Source organism: Protopterus annectens, chromosome 9.part0, assembly GCF_019279795.1.
Source record: "Protopterus annectens isolate FY-2018-M chromosome 9.part0, PAN1.0, whole genome shotgun sequence".
In the NCBI taxonomy this organism is placed as follows: Eukaryota; Metazoa; Chordata; order Ceratodontiformes; family Protopteridae; genus Protopterus; species Protopterus annectens.
The window spans coordinates 50,914,484-50,936,983 of record NC_056743.1 but is presented as its reverse complement, the minus strand read 5'-3'; the positions used below and the strand labels follow the sequence as shown (position 1 = coordinate 50,936,983).

At 37.7% G+C, this 22,500-nt stretch overlaps 1 protein-coding gene across 2 annotated transcripts in view; it reads left to right on the top strand.

Moving 5' to 3' along the window:
* PRMT3 (protein arginine methyltransferase 3) overlaps positions 1 to 22,500 on the top strand; it is a 2,672,092-nt gene that overhangs the window by 1,822,776 nt on the left and 826,816 nt on the right. For both annotated transcript variants that reach the window (XM_044082552.1, XM_044082550.1), the window contains exon 12: positions 10,586 to 10,773. In XM_044082552.1, coding sequence (XP_043938487.1) covers positions 10,586 to 10,773 — 188 coding nt within the window. The remainder of the gene's footprint in view (positions 1 to 10,585; positions 10,774 to 22,500) is intronic.

The following is a 22,500-nucleotide window of genomic DNA, read 5'->3' as shown; positions in this document are numbered from 1 at the left end:
ATGTTTACACATATATTGAACATGCATGTAACATTATCTCATGTTTCTTACAGCCATGCAAGTTAAATATACCATTATCTTCTAACGTTTACACATATATTGAACATGCATGTAACATTATCTCATGTTTTTTACAGCCATGCAAGTTAAATAAGCCATTATCTTCTGTTTACACATATATTGAACATGCATGTAACATTATCTCATGTTTCTTATAGCCATGCAAGTTAAATATACCATTATCCTCTAATGTTTACACATATTGAACTTACATTTAACATCTCATGTTTGTTACAGCCATGCAAGTTAAATATACCATTATCTTCTAATGTTTATACATATATTGAACATGCATGTAACATTATATCATGTTTCTTACAGCCATGCAAGTTAAATATACAATTATCTTCTAATGTTTACACATATACTGAACATGCATGTAACATTATCTCATGTTTCTTACAGCCATGCAAGTTAAATATACCATTGTCTTCTAATGTTTATACATATATTGAACTTGCATTTAACATCTCATGTTTCTTACAGCCATGCAAGTTATCTTCTAATGTTTATACATATATTGAACATGCATGTAACATTATCTCATGTTTCTTACAGCCATGCAAGTTAACTATACCATTATCTTCTAATTTTATACATATATTGAACATGCATGTAACATTATCTCATGTTTCTTACAGCCATGCAAGTTAAATATACCATTGTCTTCTAATGTTTATACATATATTGAACTTGCATTTAACATCTCATGTTTCTTACAGCCATGCAAGTTATCTTCTAATGTTTATACATATATTGAACATGCATGTAACATTATCTCATGTTTCTTACAGCCATGCAAGTTAAATATACCATTATCTTCTAATTTTATTACATATATTGAACATGCATGTAACATTATCTCATGTTTCTTACAGCCATGCAAGTTAAATAAACCATTATCTTCTAATGTTTAGACATATATTGAACATGCATGTAACATTATCTCATGTTTCTTACAGCCATGCAAGTTAAATATACCATTATCTTCTAATTTTATACATATATTGAACATGCATGTAACATTATCTCATGTTTCTTACAGCCATGCAAGTTAAATAAACCATTATCTTCTAATGTTTAGACATATATTGAACATGCATGTAACATTATCTCATGTTTCTTACAGCCATGCAAGTTAAATATACCATTATCTTCTAATGTTTACACATATATTGAACATGCATGTAATATTATCTCATGTTTCTTACAGCCATGCAAGTTAAATATACCATTATCTTCTAATGTTTATACATATATTGAACATGCATGTAACATTATCTCATGTTTCTTACAGCCCATGCAAGTTAAATAAACCATTATCCTCTAATGTTTAGACATATATTGAACATGCATGTAACATTATCTCATGTTTCTTACAGCCATGCAAGTTAAATAAACCATTATCTTCTAATGTTTAGACATATATTGAACATGCATGTAACATTATCTCATGTTTCTTACAGCCATGCAAGTTAAATATACCATTGTCTTCTAATGTTTATACATATATTGAACTTGCATTTAACATCTCATGTTTCTTACAGCCATGCAAGTTATCTTCTAATGTTTATACATATATTGAACATGCATGTAATATTATCTCATGTTTCTTACAGCCATGCAAGTTAAATATACCATTATCTTCTAATTTTATACATATATTGAACATACATGTAACATTATCTCATGTTTCTTACAGCCATGCAAGTTAAATAATCCATTATCTTCTAATGTTTAGACATATATTGAACATGCATGTAACATTATCTCATGTTTCTTACAGCCATGCAAGTTAAATATACCATTATCTTCTAATTTTATACATATATTGAACATGCATGTAACATTATCTCATGTTTCTTACAGCCATGCAAGTTAAATATACCATTATCTTCTAATGTTTATACATATATTGAACATGCATGTAACATTATCTCATGTTTCTTACAGCCATGCAAGTTAAATAAACCATTATCCTCTAATGTTTAGACATATATTGAACATGCATGTAACATTATCTCATGTTTCTTACAGCCATGCAAGTTAAATATACCATTATCTTCTAATGTTTACACATATGTTGAACATGCATGTAAAATCTCTTGTTTCTTACAGCCATGCACGTTAAATATACCATTATCTTCTAATGTTTACACATAATAATAATATTGTAGCTAGTCACATTTTCTTCTGCTAATTGTTTAAAACCTTGTGTGTAACAACTCACATACTTGTCTGCCAATTGTTAATACTCTGTATAATTGAATTGCCTTAGGAGCTTTTTTTTCTCTACAGGTATCTGCTTGTAAGATCCTATAGCTGATTGTTACTACTTTGTTCGTGTCTTTCGGCTTTTCCCGGTTAGGGGTCGCCACAGTGGAACTCCGGTCCGCTAATGATTGGTAGTGGATTTGTACGTACCAGGTTACTAGCCCTGACACACAACCTTCGACGAAGGCACGCCCCATTCACATATGCCTCCACACAGAAGACGCTCTAACTGAGAATCGAATGGGAGAACGTCTTGCTATGAGGCGGCAATGCTACCGCAGCACCACCACCGCAGCTTACAGCTGATTGTTACTACTATGTTACTAAAATTTAATAAATTGTTTTCTGCTCCTGAGGAGCTTTTCTCCCCGGGTTTCTGCTGAAAATGAGCCAAATGCTCAGCCAGATTAACCTGGTTAACAAATGTAAAGTAAATAAATAAATAAAATATATTGAACATGCATGTAACATGTCATGTTTCTTACAGCCATGCAAGTTAAATATACCATTATCTTCTAATGTTTACACATATGTTGAACATGCATGTAAAAGCTCATGTTTCTTACAGCCATGCAAGTTAAATATACCATTATCTTCTAATGTTTACACATATATTGAACTTGCATTTAACATCTCATGTTTCTTACAGCCATGCAAGTTATATATACCATTATCTTCTAATGTTTACACATATATTGAACTTGCATTTAACATCTCATGTTTCTTACAGCCATGCAAGTTAAATATACCATTATCTTATAATGTTTACACATATATTGAACATGCATGTAACATTATCTCATGTTTCTTACAGCCATGCAAGTTAAATATACCATTATCTTCCAATGTTTACACATATATTGAACATGCATGTAACATTATCTCATGTTTCTTACAGCCATGCAAGTTAAATAAACCATTATCTTCTAATGTTTAGACATATATTGAACATGCATGTAACATTATCTCATGTTTCTTACAGCCATGCAAGTTAAATATACCATTATCTTCTAATGTTTACACATATATTGAACTTGCATTTAACATCTCATGTTTCTTACAGCCATGCAAGTTAAATATACCATTATCTTCTAATGTTTACACATATATTGAACATGCATGTAACATTATCTCATGTTTCTTACAGCCATGCAAGTTAAATATACCATTATCTTCTAATGTTTACACATATATTGAACATGCATGTAACATTATCTCATGTTTCTTACAGCCATGCAAGTTAAATATACCATTATCTTCTAATGTTTACACATATATTGAACATGCATGTAACATTATCTCATGTTTCTTACAGCCATGCAAGTTAAATATACCATTATCTTCTAATGTTTAGACATATATTGAACATGCATGTAACATTATCTCATGTTTCTTACAGCCATGCAAGTTAAATATACCATTATCTTCTAATGTTAACACATATATTGAACATGCATGTAACATTATCTCATGTTTCTTACAGCCATGCAAGTTAAATAAACCATTATCTTCTAATGTTTACACATATATTGAACATGCATGTAACATTATCTCATGTTTCTTACAGCCATGCAAGTTAAATATACCATTATCTTCTAATGTTTACACATATATTGAACTTGCATTTAACATCTCATGTTTCTTACAGCCATGCAAGTTAAATATACCATTATCTTCTAATGTTTACACATATATTGAACATGCATGTAACATTATCTCATGTTTCTTACAGCCATGCAAGTTAAATATACCATTATCTTCTAATGTTTACACATATATTGAACTTGCATTTAACATCTCATGTTTCTTACAGCCATGCAAGTTAAATATACCATTATCTTCTAATATTTACACATATATTGAACATGCATGTAACATTATCTCATGTTTCTTACAGCCATGCAAGTTAAATATACCATTATCTTCTAATGTTTACATATATTGGACATGCATGTAACATTATCTCATGTTTCTTACAGCCATGCAAGTTAAATATACCATTATCTTCTAATGTTTACACATGTATTGAACTTGCATTTAACATCTCATGTTTCTTACAGCCATGCAAGTTAAATATACCATTATCTTCTAATGTTTACACATATATTGAACTTGTATTTAACATCTCATGTTTCTTACAGCCATGCAAGTTAAATATACCATTATCTTCTAATGTTTACACATATATTGAACATGCATGTAACATTATCTCATGTTTCTTACAGCCATGCAAGTTAAATATACCATTATCTTCTAATGTTTACACATATATTGAACATGCATGTAACATTATCTCATGTTTCTTACAGCCATGCAAGTTAAATATACCATTATCTTCTAATGTTTACACATATATTGAACTTGCATTTAACATCTCATGTTTCTTACAGCCATGCAAGTTAAATATACCATTATCTTCTAATGTTTACACATATATTGAACTTGCATTTAACATCTCATGTTTCTTACAGCCATGCAAGTTAAATATACCATTATTGTCTAATGTTTACACATATATTGAACATGCATGTAACATTATCTCATGTTTCTTACAGCCATGCAAGTTAAATATACCATTATCTTCTAATGTTTACACATATATTGAACATGCATGTAACATTATCTCATGTTTCTTACAGCCATGCAAGTTAAATATACCATTATCTTCTAATGTTTACACATATATTGAACATGCATCATTATCTCATGTTTCTTACAGCCGTGCAAGTTAAATATACCATTATCTTCTAATGTTTAGACATATATTGAACATGCATGTAACATTATCTCATGTTTCTTACAGCCATGCAAGTTAAATATACCATTATCTTCTAATGTTTAGACATATATTGAACATGCATGTAACATTATCTCATGTTTCTTACAGCCATGCAAGTTAAATAAACCATTATCTTCTAATGTTTAGACATATATTGAACATGCATGTAACATTATCTCATGTTTCTTACAGCCATGCAAGTTAAATGTACCATTATCTTCTAATGTTTACACATATATTGAACTTGCATTTAACATCTCATGTTTCTTACAGCCATGCAAGTTAAATATAGCATTATCTTCTAATGTTTTTTACATATATTGAACATGCATGTAACATCTCATGTTTCTTACAGCCATGCAAGTTAAATATACCATTATGTTCTAATGTTTACACATATGTTGAACATGCATGTAACATCTCATGTTTCTTACAGCCATGTGTAAGAAGTCTTCATATTTACATGTACGTTCATAATCACATTGCTTCTAATGTTTACAGTCGCACTTACGTATTGCGCTCAGTCTGATAATTTAGCTACCAGTAAAGCACTTTAAATATATTGGAAAATGTCACTTGGTATATATCCAATGGTCTAATCTGTTGTTGCATTGAAATTTATTTACTTAGTTGTATTTTTACATGTTTATCACATATTAATTTGTGGAGCTTTTCTCACTGGCCTTCACTACATTTCCACTCAACAAATGCAAATACACAGATAAACAAACGAGCAAACAAATAAACATCAACAATTCCAGAATTTGGAGTGAGTGAGTACTCAAAAGCCATAGAACTTCATGGAGTGCGGCATTTTAGGTCTGTTTCACTCAGAGCTGTGTATGTTGAATTCATTTTAATTTTGCTTATGTTTATAGATGTGTTAAAAACTGTAATAGATTCATAGTACTGACAGGAAATTATGCTTAATCGCTGTCATACTTCATGAATTTCAGTTTACGTAAATGGAAACTAATTTTTAATAACAAAACCAGTGCCCCCTGCTCATGTTAAAGCACAAGAAGGTGCATTGTTTTCATAGTGAGATACTTGGCTGTGTTTCGGTGCTTAACCTTTCCCCAGCTGACCTGCCCAAACTAGATGCATCGTGTTCTTATTATCTGAAACTCTTCTGCTCACAGTTACTGCTTGCCATGGACTTTGGATTAAAGTTTCTGCACCATTAAACATGTTTGCTTTTCTCTCCAAAGTGTAATTCATGTTTTTGGTGATTTGATTTCAAAGAATGTTAAATCTCACTGAAAGAGGTTATAAAAGGAGGAGAGAGAATTATGTAGGTACCTTGTTTCTTTGATGTGAAATAAGGGATCTAATGGTAATATTGAAGTTTATTTATTTAGCTGATGAAAAAGGGCTATTTCCATCAATGTATTAATGAGATGTCTAGAGAAACACAGTGGAAAAAACGCATCTGGTCAATTTGTTAAATATTGATGTTAAAATGTAGTGAATTTCTGGAAATGCCAGTTTGAGTTCAAGAAAGTTTTTGGATCTGTTGCTAAGTATGAGTTGGGCTGCAGGTGTTGATGGAAATTACTGCCGTTGTAGAGATGATTGTTTGTGAAATAAAAATGATCACATACAGTGAAGACTGTTGTCAACAACTGATTTTGCTTTCAAAATGCCTTAAAGGTTCCATTAGCATTGAAAGTGTTAGACTGAAGTTGTTGAGGCTGCTGTGTAGTATACAGTGTACAGGAAAAGAAATGTGAAGGGCATTTATCCGAGAAAAAGGAAAGCAACCGAGGTATTGTACCTTGAGAAACTGCCGTTAGGCTGCATTCATAGTCACTTGTCCAAATGTGATAGAGGTATCCCTGATGCTTATGAGTGAGCTTAGCAAAGGTGAGATTCATACAGACCATTTGCACTAATGTGAAAGGCCTTAAAAATAATGAGATGCAAATGAGAAATGTTGTAAGGCATAGTATGCTAATGAGGTGGTTTTGCGATTCATAGTCTGACATCTGCGTGGTGCACAAATCCCTTGTTCAATGCAGTGCTTTGCCTTTGATAATAGAGATGCAATCTGCAAATTTGCTCCCATCCATTCCTTCAGTAGTTTGTCCAAGTATGTAGAAGCACTTACTTCACACAAAAATGAATTATTTCCCCTAGCAACCCCTTGCACTAGCACCAAAATGAAACATTTCCCCAAGTGATCCCTTCAGTAATAGCTTCTAATATGCACTAACATTAAAATGAAACATTCACCCAAGTGACCCCTTCAGTAACATATCCAGGTATGCACAAGCACCAAAGTTAAACATTTCCCCAAGTCACCCCTTCAGTAATATGTCCCAATATGCACAAGCACTAAAGTGAAATTCACTCAAGTGACACCTTCAGTTATAGGTCCTAGTATGCCAAGCACTAACGTGAAACTTTTACCTAAGTGACCCCTTCAGTAAAATGCCCAGGTATGCAGATGTATCAGCTGATTTCCCCTCGCATCTGCATATTCTTTGTGAAAACTGCTGCTTAGTGGAATACGTTCAGGGTTATGTACATGCTTAGTATAGACTGGAGCTCATTATAGAGTCATATCTCTGAATCAAACTTGTATACATAAATGTGAAGCCCATTAACAGCGTAGCAGCTATACCCCTACCGCTTATGCATTAAGCATGTGACACTTTTACGATAGGGGTTGTTTACAGCAACTCCTTTGCATTTTCTTAACTTCGCTCACAGTACGGGATTTGCATATCCACATAGTGCCACTCTTAGTGAGTACTGCCCTTGGCATCAAGTGTAAAGATATGTAAGAAAAATGTCATGCTTCTGGGCACCTAGTGGGGTGTTATAAGACTAAGAAAAAGAGTTTTCTAAGAAAGCCTGTGATATAAGAGCAGAAAGGAAGTTTAGTGCATGCATTTTTGTACTTTGTATAGAGAGTGCAAAACAAAGGGTTTTGTTATGCAAGATCTGAATATGTAGCAAGTAAAACCTTCCCTTGTAGTAACAAAGCTGGAAGGGAAGATTGTGAACTTTGAGATTTAAACTGAGAACATTAACTGTAATAAATGACATTTATTCAGGAAGGAAATACTACAGTTTTGCAAACCAGTATTACTGCTATAACACTTCTCATGGTCACTTGTAAAAATGGAGTTGCAGATGTGAAAGTCTGTAATGAGGAAGAATATGAAGTGTCACCTTTGGTGATAATTTATAGGTAGCAAACCAAGCTTGCTGCACAAGGTTCAGTTACAAGCACAAATAATCTGAACCTTGTTGTATAAAACAAGTAATTCTGAAGTATTTATGCATGTTAAAAGGGCCAGAGCTGCTGGTCCTGTTCTAGCAATTGTCAAATCTAGATTCCTCAGACACTGATCATCAACTTATATATTTTGTGCAAAGGTAAAAAAAAAGTTAATGGGCTATGAGAGAAAGTCTGAATTCCTGTGAAAATGTCAGGATAGGCTGGCCTTTTGATACTAATGGAGTTATTCACCCAAGTGACATCATCAGTAATAGGTCCTAGTATAGGTTAAATTGTTTGTTAACCAAATTGTTTCTTTAGAACTTTTTACAGTACATTAACCTGTATCCCACTGACGTGGTCAGTTACACACCTACTCTGTCGCTATATCATGCACCTCTATAGCCATATATTTTAGGGTCAACTCCATCTCTCCAGTCATTTAAAGACCCCCTAAATGACTTTGTCTAATACAGGCTATCTCAACCACCTTTAAGGTGTTACATCGTATAGCTTTGGAGGAACAAGTAGTCCAGATAGTGGTCTATGACATTGTAAGCCCTCACTTTTAATGGTAATTAGTTGAGTTCTGCATCACTGAATACTGTTTATTGGCATTTCATGAAGTAATGCTAGCCACATGTTGTACATACATCATTCAAGTCATAGACAACATCGCCCAGTTTCTTGAAGCTTGACATGTGTCCAACATGTGAAGACCATTCTTTACCCATGCCAACCCTATCAGTGAACAGGGCCTGTGGTCCCTACTTAGGCTGACCCAGTCAGTGACCGGGCCATTGATTTTTCTATCAGGCCAGTCCTGCCAGTGACTGTGATCTTTGCATCGGGCCTACTTTATTAACTCGAATGTTCAAATGTTCGAATGCATAAAGATCGACACATATGCATCAAACTCTTAAACGTTCAAAAGTTAATAAAGAAAAAAAATACACAGAAAAAAAAAATGATGTAGGCAGGGAGGAAAGCCCCCCTGAACCCCCCACACCCCCTGCTACTTAAATATACCAACTCCGAGATCACACTACATTGAAGTAATCGGAATTCTCCACCTACGGAGATTTCCGTTTACAGTTTTTGACGGCTTGCACTTTCGATGCATATGGTTCGATCCATATGTATTCACGGTTTTACACTTTTGCGTAAATAAAGTAGACCCCTTTGCATCCATAATAAAACTAGCCCTGTCATTGACTTGAACCTGTGAGTCTGTATTCTGACCAAATGCTATCAGTGATTGGAGCCCTTAAGACACTTACCTGCCAGACCTACTGTTGACTTGGACCTGTGTCCCTGACTGGGCCAACACTGTAAGTAACTGGATCATGTGAGTCTGTACCCAGTCAAACCCTGTCAATGTCTGTAGCCTGTTCATGAACCCTGTTGACAGTCATTTTATACAGTTAGCATACCTCTGGTCCAGCCGGCCATCTTTGCTGTTGTTGCATAACTGATGTAAGTTTACTGTCGCTCACTTCTACTTTTGTTGTTGTAACTGTTCCTAGTTTTGCGTGAAATTGTGTATGTATTATGGCTTGCTCCTCTGGTTACAAGAATGAATAAATAAAACATCATGATGTAAACTCAGCCATTCATGAAATCTCAAAAAGATTGTTGTTTATAGTGATGATTTTTAAGGAATGGTGTTATGGCTATAAAGAAAATACTTGGAAAAAACTCTGTGGAAAATAAAATAAATGTAACATTGAAAAGTGGTCTAAAATGTGTCTCTCTGTGATGGGAGAGATCCGTAAGAATACATTTGAGAGCATCTTAATTGGTGTGACCTAGTAGAAATTGTGGCAGATGCATGCTAACCTCCACAATAAGGACTGTTTTTATTAATTATTTTTCTGTAATGCCGGCATTTGCCCTTATCTTAAATACCCTATTATTTATTGCCTTACTTTTCAATGTACCTTTTATCAGAGGGCCTATGTTTTACGAATAATTGCATACTTTGTGGGAATTGATTAACAGCAGCAATAATAATAATAATTTTGGTGCTGAAGTGCTTTATTATGTGCTTGTGGAATGTATGTACCATGCCAAAAAATCATTTCCCTCTCTTATTTGTCTGCATAAGTCATAAATAAATAGACAGGAAGTGTAAACAAGTCAAACATTTCCTCTGCCTTTTTTTACATTACAGCTACCAATATGTTAAAATAAAACTAGGCAAGTTATTCTAACCGAGTATGTAATTTGTTTTATTTCTGCAGTATATCCAGATCGGTGTACTGTTTCCCTGGTAGCTCTTGGCGATATGCAGAGACATAATGATGTCATAGGTTTCTGGGAAGACATTTATGGGTTCAAAATGCACTGCATGAAGGCAGCAGTGATTCGTGAAGCGTTAGTGGAGGTGTTAAATCCGGACACCGTCATTTCTGAACCTTCTGTTATTAAGGTATTCTTATTGTCCTTTGGCAGCTTATGTTTGCTTATCACATGTTGATGTGCTATTTTATATTTGTCTTGCATATTGTAGTTATTTTGTCTTAGTTTAAAGAAATCTTGTTTTTTAAAAGCTTAGCCTTTCCTAAACAGATTCCTTTTATTGGTAAGGGTATTGCATTCCCACTACATTGAAATAGTCAGTAGAGCTCTTAAAGTGAAGTCATCTGAGTTTGCTGAAATTCACTGATGCCATATTGTTTCATCATGTCAGAAAGAGAGGGGGCAAAACATGAGATGAGTAAATAGGCTTTCTGGATGTCCTAAAGGCTCAAGTGTGAATCTGCAGTCTTATAATAAAACATCCCACAATATGTCATCTTAACAACTGGACTCTGTGCATTTTATTTGTATGAACTAATGTTTGTGTACCTTTTGGGAGTTGAGAGTTCTCTCTAGTTATTGAGGACTGAAGATGAAGCTTTAAGATGAGGAAGATGGCATATTGAGAGGACATATGTTCCATTTGGATGTAAAATGAATTCTAAAAGTATCTCGAAGGTGCTTTTCCTTCCTCGGTCTCTGATATATCCACATAAATTGTTTAATGGTTTGGTTGTTGTATGTATTGTAATCAGTACTGGCTTGTTTTTCTTTCTGAAATGGAACAGGTTAATCTTACTTTTAGCATTACTGTGTTATGTGTGGAGAATTGTAACAGTAAGGCAGAATCATTTTTGGGCTTGACCATGGCAGCCAACCAAATCAGGCTGCATACAGAATGTCTATAACTTCTAACAGGAATCGCATTCCATGTAAACTGAAAATGACATTCAGAAATATTAACAACAGTTTTGCAGGCGCACAAGCCCTGCCCTGGAGCTCCCTATTTTCAGGTGTTGTATCCCTGCTTATACATTGCATCTGAGAGGTCTCACAACCTTGGAAAGTGGAAACACAATGCTGTAAAGCTGGATGTTCATCATGCATACAGCTGCAGTCATAACAGATGGGTTCTCCTGCCTTCAGGCGGGTCCTCGGTCGGCCGAATTCCAAAGTCTAGGTCCGGCGTCGGTTGTCGTCGCTTCTTCCCTGACGTCAGTGCGACAGGGGTATAAAAGAACCAGCCGACACCATTTTCTTCAGTCTTTCTTGCCGCGCGGTGCCTGAAGTAGAAGCAGTTCGCAAGTGCCGGTCGGCCAGCTCCTGAAATTACGAAATTTGGAAACCAAAGTCTTCTTAAAAGCTAAATATCCCGTTGGGGAAACTTTTCTTGCCTCAGACCGATGTCAGACAAAGTTAATAATTGTATTTCTTGTGGGAAGCAAATACCGCATAAGGATTTCCATTCCCTCTGTATACCTTGTTTAGGCCCAGACCACGACGTCTCGGTCTGTCGCTTTTGTGTTACATTCAACAAATGCACTATTAAGCGTCGGGCGGAGTTCGCCCAGCATTATTTTGGGAAAGCATTTAACTATACTATGTCGTCGGATACTCCGACTCCGATTTTGTCAAAAAAACCGCAAAGACAAGGACCGACACACGAGGTCCGCGGCCTCTACCGACACCACGCCAAAGCCGACTACATGTGGTCCGGTTCTCAGTGAGGCGCCTACGCAGCCCCTGATTACCGACGACACTTCTTTGACGGTGTCTCCTGTGCCCGAGGTCGCAGGCTCCTCGGCCCACACCCCGACTACAGATACCAAAGCCACTCTTGGCGTCAAAACTCAGAATGTGGACAGGTCCACCTCCACTCAAGGTGTCTTCAGACCTTCCTCTTCTTTCTCCATCAAGGCTTTTACAAAGTCTAAAGCAACCATGCACCCTAAGAGACCAGCTACACAGGGCCCATCTCCAGGCCCCATGCCTAAGAAACAGATGCTTAAAATGGCTGAGGATTTAATTACTCTAATCAGAGGTTCTCAGCCCCCACCGGACAAAAGGCCCAGAGTGGAGGAAGAATCCCCCTCCTCTGATCAGGGCTCCATTATTTCAGAGCACACTGATGATGATGAACATTCTTACTCCCCTTTTGAAGACTCTGATGTGGAGGAGTCCATCCTTTCTGTATCCCCCCCTGAGGATTACTCATTTGGGGAAACTTTGCATACCTTAAGGGAGCACTTCCACTGGGAAGGCCAGGATTATTCAGATTCCAAGAAAAGGCTCAGGGAATTTCTCTTGTTACCTCAGCATAGGCCTCTGGCTATACCTCCTGTCTTGGACATCCTAGATGATGTTTACTCGGAGGCCTGCCTTAACCCGGACTCTCTACCTCCAGCTCCAGTTAAGCCTGACAGGTACTACAGGGTTCCTGACTCACACCAATTTCTTTACAAAAGCCATGCTGCTGACCCAGAAACCATCTCACAGGGCCCCAAGGGAGTTAAGGCCTCCATTGCCTTCCGAGAGAGATTCCAGATCCTTAGAAAGGTGGGGAAAAAGGTATATACCTCGGCTACCTTATCCATGAGGGCCTTAAACTGTCAGTTTCATATGCTAAAATACCAACAGTTTTTGTTATCACAATTGAAGAGTAAAATGTCACAACCTGAACAACCAGACTTGAAGGAGTTGCAGGATTTGATGCATAGTGCAGAACAAGTGGGTAAGCATACCTTACAATGTGGTTTTGATGCTCTAGAGGCCTCATGTAGAGCTGCTGTTACAGGATCAGTCATGTGTAGGCATGCCTGGCTCAAGGAACAAGCCTTGCCTGATCATGTCAAAGCTAAATTACTAGACGCCTCTTCAAAAGCATGTACTATTTGGTGCTAATGCTGAGGAGGTATTAAGGAAAATGGAGGAAAAGGCTAAATCAATGCAAACTGTGAAAGAATTTCTACAGGTTCAACCCCCACGTTTTAGTAGAAATTGGCCTTCCAAAAACTGGTCTTTTCCTGCCACAGACAGACCCCAAAGAGGCAGATACAGGCGCCCGAGGGGCAGAGGACAATCCCAAGGATCGTATAGAGGCAGACAATGGCAAGCTCCTACACAAAGAGGTGGTGAGGACAACTTGCAATCTTTCAGAAAGCAAACCCAATGACTTTCCCCTTTGCATGCCAACCAGGTTTCAAATGGCAGCCCCCTTAGGAGGAAAGCTGGCATTATTCTCAAAAAATTGGCATGTTGTCACAAAGGGCAAATGGATCCTGGACATTATAAACAGAGGCTACAGATTCCATTTTCACACCCTTCCAAAAATGAGAGGCATGCCAAACCTGCCACACAATCAAAGGGCAGAAGCACAAAAGCAAATTACAGATCTCATAAACATGAAAGCTAATCAAGAGGTACCTACACACGAACAAGGTCAAGGTTTTTATTCCAGGCTATTTCTGGTGCCAAGGAAGGGAAAAGATTGGAGACCTATTTTGGATCTATCCATCCTAAACACATTTTTACTCGTACCAAAATTTAAGATGCTCACTCTACAGCAACTTCTTCCCATGCTGGGCAAGGAGTCTTGGCTGGTAACATTGGACCTCAAGGAGGCATACCAGCATGTCCCAATCAGACAAAATTGCAGAAGGTACCTCAGATTTCTTGCAGGTTCAACCCATTATCAATTTTCTGCATTGCCCTTTGGCTTATCTACTGTGCCCAGAGTATTCACGAAATGCCTGGCATCAGTAATTGCCTACTGCAGACTTCAAGGGATACAAATATATCCCTATTTGGACGACTGCCTGATCCAAGCGGACAGCAAGCACATTCTTCTGAAACATCTGGCTTATGTAATAATGTTATTGAAATCTCTGGGATACACAGTCAACAAAAAGAAATCAAGGCTAATACCCTCTCGGAAGATAATTTTCCTGGGTGCCAATTTGGATACAAACACCCAGATGGCCTACCTCACGCCAGAGAAGCAGGGGCAATTAATACAATACTTCAGAACACTAGCAAATTGCACCAGGCTGACTGCAAGGAAAATCCTGCAGGCTCTGGGATTCATGGCATCTTGCATCTTACTAATCCCATGTGCAAAGCTGCATATGAGGAAACTACAATGGTACCTAAAAAACATATGGTCTCAACACAGCCACAGTTTGGAAACAATAATACCACTAATTCCATGTCTGCAAAAGGAATTTCTGTGGTGGGCTCAAGCATGTCAAACAAACACAGGTCTTCCATTCAGCAAGCCTCAAGCAAATCAAGTCATCACAACAGACGCCTTGGACTATGCCTGGGGGGCGCACATGACAGATCGGTGCATTCAGGGCAAATGGTCCCTAAAAGAAAAGCACCTTCACATCAATCAAAAAGAAATGCTAGCAGTAATAAATGCTATTATAGCTTTCAAGGACCTTCTACAACCAGGTCAATTATTGATAAGAATGGACAACACCACAGTTATGTGGCACATAAACAAACAGGGAGGAACACATTCTTACCCCCTATGCAGACTGGCCATGTCACTTTGGAACATGGCCATGGACTTACAAATGGAACTACAAGCACAGTACTTGCCAGGCAAGGAAAACACGCTGGCAGACAACCTAAGCAGGAATATGACAGATCCACACGAATGGAAATTGCATCCAAAAGTTTTTACAGAAATAATCCAAGAATGGGGAAGGCCAGACATAGATATCTCTGCCTCCTACAAGAATCATCAATTGACAAAATTTTGCTCAAGGATCTTCCATCCAAAGGCCTGGAGAGTGGACGCTCTTTCTTTCAGTTGGACATCAATGACAGTTTATGCCTTCCCTCCTCTTCCTCTGCTGACCAAAGTTCTATTAAAGACCAAAGCAGACAGACCAAAGATGATTCTCATTGCTCCGGACTGGCCAAGGCAACACTGGTACCCACTCCTGAGGAGCCTGACGCATTCCCCACCATGGACCCTGCCTCTAATGCCTCTTCTTCTGACTCAGCACAGTTTCAAAACTCTTCACAGCCAGCTAAAAACACTCAATCTAGCCGCATGGAAGATTCCGTAGCATCTCTAATAAAGCAAAAAATAAACTAAACAACACCAAAGAGGGTCCTTGTCGGCAGAAACCACACAAATAAATCCTGAACGCGTTTATTAAAATTCCACAGGCTTTGCCACAGAACACTGTGGCTTCATCAGAGGCAATAAAAAACAGTCAAAACATACTCCGTTTAAATCCTGTAAACCAGGAAATGACATTTTCTTACTTCCTGACTACAACAACAAATTTAAAAACCTTCTTTTACAAACTTGTTAACTTCAAAACAAGAATGTATACAACAGGACATTAAGCCTTAAAAAATCATTACCAGGAAGTACTAAACATATGTTAAAATATATGGACATAAAGCATATGTTAAAAATGCAGGACCACAACGAACAAATTACTAATAGATGAACTTTTACCTATATATTTTGACAGAACAAAAGAGGCACAGTATTAACCATATACATGCAATTTAATGTAGAGCGTACTTCAATAAATTAACCATAATAGTTATGTGTAACCAATACACTGGGGATCCAATTAAGTTGTATAAAAAATCACCATAATTACTCCCTAGTGTAAACAGTGTTTGAAGCGACTGAAAAAATACATCAGTAGCTACACAAAGGGGCTAACGCTAACATAAAATAACTAGCAAGATAGGCTATACCCTATCTAAGGTAGCTCTTCAATTTTAGTACAGGAGCTATGTTACAGTTACTGTTAAGACCAGGGTGTCCAAAAGCATCTAAACGTAGCTGCCATTCCAGCTCCTGATTTTCCAAAATTAGTGAAAAAGGGCCACCTCTATCCTTCAGTGGGACATGATCTATAGCCATAAATTGAAAACTATGGCCTGGATTCAGGGCAATATGCTTTGCTAGTGCGTTGTCATCTTTACTATTTCTAATTGCGTAAAGGTGTTCATACATTCGGTCCCAGACTCGCCTGTCCGTTTTCCCAATGTAGAAACCTTGACAGCAATTGCACATAGCAATGTAAATAACAGATTTGCTTTCACAATTGAGTGTAAACCTGATGTCATACTTATTATGTCTAACCTGGAATGTTTCACCAGTCCGTACATAATTACAATATTTACAGAAACCGCATCTAAACATGCCCCTCCTTTTGTGGAATGTACCTGTGTGTGCATCCCTTTGTAATAGCTCCTTGAGGTTGTTCGATCTTTTAAAAGTAAACTTGGGCTCATAACCTAGTTTTTCAACCAGTAGTGCATTAGAGGATATGAAATGCCAGTTCTTTCTTATAATATCCAAAATGCTCTTAGAGTTACCACTAAAAGTAGTGACAAATCTCAAGGAAAAGTCACATACACCACCAATTGGGATTGTTGTAAAATTCACCTCATTCTCAATGGGAATCCCTTCTAGCCCAATGTTGGTGTTAATGTCAATATGTACCACATTTTGTTGGGAAAGTAAAGGTTTGTAAAAACCGTTATTCCTTTTAAAGGTGACTTCCCCTATAAGTTCTATGAGCATTTCATCTGGGTAACCTCGGTTGCTAAACATCTCCCTTAATAAGGAACATTCATTAGTGAAGTCTACCAAGGTACTGCACATTCTTCCTGCCCTCACCAGCTGCCCTTTCACTATAGACCTCTTCTGTTTGTACGGGTGAAAGCTGGTGAAGTGCAGGAATGAATTACAGTATGTAGGTTTTCTGTAAATGGTTGACGTCAGTACCTGATCAGTTGTATCCTTCACCAGTTTAACGTCAAGAAAGTCGATCTCACTACTTGAAAATTTAAACGTAAACTTCAGAAATTCAGTAGTGGAACTGATGGTTTCCACAAAGTTGCAAGCTTCTACAGACGAGCCCCTGAATAGTATGAAAATATCATCCAGGAACCGTGTGTAGAAAATAGCAGGTTCCATCAGCCCAGGTATCATTTTTAAGATGTTAGCTTCCCAGTATCCCATCATCGTATCCCAAATCATAGAACTTAAATGTTTTGTGAGAAAAATGAATCTAAAGCTTATGTTTAACCAACCTCTTGATACTGTGAGCTTAAATGAAGAAGGTACATTTGCTGGTTTACCAACTTTAAAATTAGCTAGTGTGTTTAATCCCCCTTTGCATTCAACCTTACAACTTTTTGAGACTACTTGTGAAATGGACCTCAGATTCCTGGCTAACAACAGTAATGATAAAACTAGTATAAGAGATTCCAACATCACTAAGGAACAAAGATCATTATTAGATGAGCTATGTCGATTACCTGTTCGGGTATTAAAACCAGACAAGGGTGGTGGGTTAGTGGTATTTGATATTTCCACTTACAATGAAAATATGACCACGTTACTTAACACAGATGTTTACACTAAGTCCTCAAGGAGTGAGGTTAATGGTAGTACTCAAAGAATCAGGGGATACTTTAGGGACTTGTTCCTGGCAGGAAAAATCAATATACATTTGTACAATTATATTGATATTAATTGTGCAAAAATACCTGCCATGTTCGGTATCCCCAAAATTCATAAAAGCATTAATAACCCCCCCATGAGGGCATTGATTGACGGTAGGTCATCTATCACGTACCCATGTTCCAAACTCATCACTAATATACTGGACAAATACATTAAAGGTATTTCGAGTATATGCAAGGACTCGTGGTCCTTTCTAGACAGTTTAAATAGTATCCCCTACAATGGTGAGAATAATTTTTTAACAATCGATGTTATAGACCTATACACCTCTATACCACACCAGGAAGCTGTGGAGTGGATAGGGTCTATGCTTCAGGCCTTAGGGGCTTCCAGACTGGAGGTTGATTTGGCTACAGAGTTACTGGAAATAGTTCTAACCAGTAATTATTTCACCTTTAATGGTGAATTTTTCTTGCAGAAACGTGGAGTGGCGATGGGCTCTCCATGTGGTGCTGGAGTAGCAAATTACGTCATGGGATACTGGGAAGCTAACATCTTAAAAATGATACCTGGGCTGATGGAACCTGTTATTTTCTACACACGGTTCCTGGACGACATTTTCATACTATTCAGGGGCTCGTCTGTAGAAGCTTGCACTTTTGTGGAAACCATCAGTTCCACCACTGAATTTTTGAATTTTACGTTTAAATTTTCAAGCAGTGAGATCGACTTTCTTGACGTTAAACTGGTGAAGGACACAACTGATCAGGTACTGACGTCGACCATTTACAGAAAACCTACATATTGTAATTCATTCCTGCACTTCACCAGCTTTCACCCGTACAAACAGAAGAGGTCCATAGTGAAAGGGCAGCTGGTGAGGGCAGGAAGAATGTGCAGTACCTTGGTAGACTTCACTAATGAATGTTCCTTATTAAGGGAGATGTTTAGCAACCGAGGTTACCCAGATGAAATGCTTATAGAACTTATAGGGGAAGTCACCCTTAAAGGAACAACGGTTTTTATAAACCTTTACTTTCCCAACAAAATGTGGTACATTTCGACATTAACACCAACATTGGGTTAGAAGGGACTCCCATTGAGAATGAGGTGAATTTTACAACAATTCCAATGGGTGATGTATGTGACTTTTCCTTGAGATTTGTCACTACTTTTAGTGGTAACTCTAAGAGCATTTTGGATATTATAAGAAAGAATTGGCATCTCATATCCTCTAATGCACTACTGGTTGAAAAACTAGGTTATGAGCCCAAGTTTATTTTTAAAAGATCGAACAACCTCAAGGAGCTATTACAAAGGGATGCACACACAGGTACATTCCACAAAAGGAGGGGCATGTTTAGATGCGGTTTCTGTAAATATTGTAATTATGTACGGACTGGTGAAACATTCCAAGTTAGACATAATAAGTATGACATCAGGTTTACACTCAATTGTGAAAGCAAATCTGTTATTTACATCGCTATGTGCAATTGCTGTCAAGGGTTCTACATTGGGAAAACGGACAGGCGAGTCCGGGACCGAATGTATGAACACCTTTACGCAATTAGAAATAGTAAAGATGACAACGCACTAGCAAAGCATATTGCCCTGAATCCAGGCCATAGTTTTCAATTTATGGCTATAGATCATGTCCCATTGAAGGATAGGGGTGGCCCTTTTTCACTAATTTTGGAAAATCGGGAGCTGGAATGGCAGCTACGTTTAGATGCTTTTAGACACCCTGGTCTTAACAGTAACTGTAACATAGCTCCTGTACTAAAATTGAAGAGCTACCTTAGATAGGGTATAGCCTATCTTGCCAGTTATTTTATGTTTGTGTTAGCCCCTCTGTGTAGCTACTGATGTACTGTTTCAGTCGGTTCAAACACTGTTTACACTAGGGAGTAATTATGGTGATTTTTTATACAACTTAACTGGATCTCCAGTGTATTGGTTATACATAACTATTATGGTTAATTTACTGAAGTATGTCCTATACTAAATTGCATGTATATTCCTTAGCATCTCAACAGGCCCTACTCTCCAAGGAGGTGCAGGATGTCATTTTGGAGGCCAGAAGGCCATCAACTAGAAAAGCTTAGTCTGCAAAATGGAAACGTTTTTGTGTCTGGAATGAGAAAAAGGGCCAGGATCCTGGAAAACTGAATTTACCTCAAATACTACAATATTTGGCTGAAGTGCTAAGCAGTGGACTTTCTTTCTCCTCCATCAAAATACATGCCTCAGCCATTTCTGCAGAATACAACACTGATCAACCTTTATTCTCTCACCCTCTCTTAAGACAGTTCCTCAGAGGGGCTAAGAATTTAAGGCCTCCAAGGAAACAACCAATACCTGCTTGGGATCTTAATTTCATTCTGGAAAAATTGACCTTGCCTCCCTTTGAGCCAGCTGCCTCATCAGATTTGAAATATTTGTCCTGGAAAACAGCTTTCCTTCTGGCTATCACCTCAGCTCGTAGAGTTTCAGAACTACAGGCTCTCATGGCTGTCCAGCCTTTTGTCATCTTCCATCAGGACAGAGTTTCCTTACAAACCAACCTGTCCTTTATGCCTAAAGTGGTATACAGGGTAGCTTTAAATCAGGCCATACATTTACCTACTTTTTATCCTAATCCTCAAAACAAAGGGGAGAGATTACTACATTCCTTGGACATCCACAGACAGCTGCGTTATTATTTGGACAGAACAAAGCCTTTCAGAAAATCAGAACAGCTCTTTGTGGCCTATGCGGTAGGAGCTCAAGGGAAGCCAATTTCCAAACAGACAATCTCAAAATGGATAGCCCACTACATACGTTTTTGCTATTCCTTTCATGGCAAAACTGTTCCTACAGGCATTAGAAGTCATTCCACCAGGGCCACAGCTACCTCTGCAGCCTTCCTCAGAGGAGTTCCTACCAAGGATATTTTGGAAGCAGCCACTTGGAGTTCTGTGCATACCTTCTCCAAGCACTACAACCTACCATTATACTCCAAATCTAGAGCAGGCTTTGCCACTGCAGTCTTGCAGGGCATTTTGGCTCCTCCTAGTTCCAACTAGTGCCTACCACCCCTTTCTTAGCTTTGGGATTCTACCCATCTGTTATGACTGCAGCTGTATGCACGATGAACATAGTACAGTTTTATACCTACCGTAAATGTAGATGTTTGAGTGCTAATACAGCTGCAGTCCAGGTTTCCCTCCCTCCTTCCCCTCTTGGGACAGGCATATAGGCTAACACATCCTCATACAACCTGATTGGGGTTTTCTTTTATGATGTATTTGCTTGCAACTACTGTATTTTGATTATATAGCACTGCATTATCACACAATTTTATTATTGCCTTCCTTCTGGGGGCACCTGACATCTGGGGCAAGAAAAACTGAAGAAAATGGCGTTGGCTGGTTCTTTTATACCCCTGTCGCACTGACGTCAGGGAAGAAGCGACGACAACCGATGCCGGACCTAGACTTTGGAATTCGGCCGACCGAGGACCCGCCTGACGGCAGGAGAACCCATCTGTTATGACTGCAGCTGTATTAGCACTCGAACATCTACATTTATGGTAGGTACAAAACTGTACTTTTTCAGTGTTGGAAAGTTTCTACTGATCTCTAATATAACAAATGGTGTAATGATTTGTAAGGGACTTCCTTCAGTGCCTCTTTAATCCCACCTTTATTATATAAAAATATGTCATTATTGTTCAGAAACCTAAGCACAATTTCTCCTTCTGTTCATGTCTGCACATGAAAGTAATGTACAGAATTTCTTAAGTATAGTTATTTAGCTGTGGTGACCATTTATATTTGCAAGGGGATCCGCTGTCCCATTTTCATGAACTGGTTCTTTTTTCAGCAGTTTGGATACATTTATTTATTTATTTATTTATATTTGTTGACCGGGAGTGTCCGACTGGACATAGGTCCATTTTCAGCGGAGGCCCGGGGAGAAAAGCTCCACAGTTAAAATAAACAGACAGTAGTTGCATTGGATTACATAGCGATTAACAATTTAACATAGCAATTACTTACCACATATTTATAGATGAAGAACATAGTACATCAGTAGACAACTAAAATCTTTATCTGTGAAGTACATAACAGACATTAACAAATGTTACAATAAGAAGTTCCTGCTGTGTAATAAGTACTAGGCTTATGAGCATCTGAGCTTGCTATAATCAAGGTAGTTAGTGGAGTGGAAAGAAAGGTAGTGGTTGGATGGGGTGGATGATATTAGAGTGGGAGTTGCAAGGGCATAACCAGCATGTTTTTAGGTGCGCTTTTAGTAAAGTTTTGAAGTGGGTGCATGATGGTAAAAGGAGGTAATTGTGGGTGGAAGGGAGTTCCTTAATTTGGCTATGGCACAAGAGAATAGTGCTTCACCAGCAGAGTT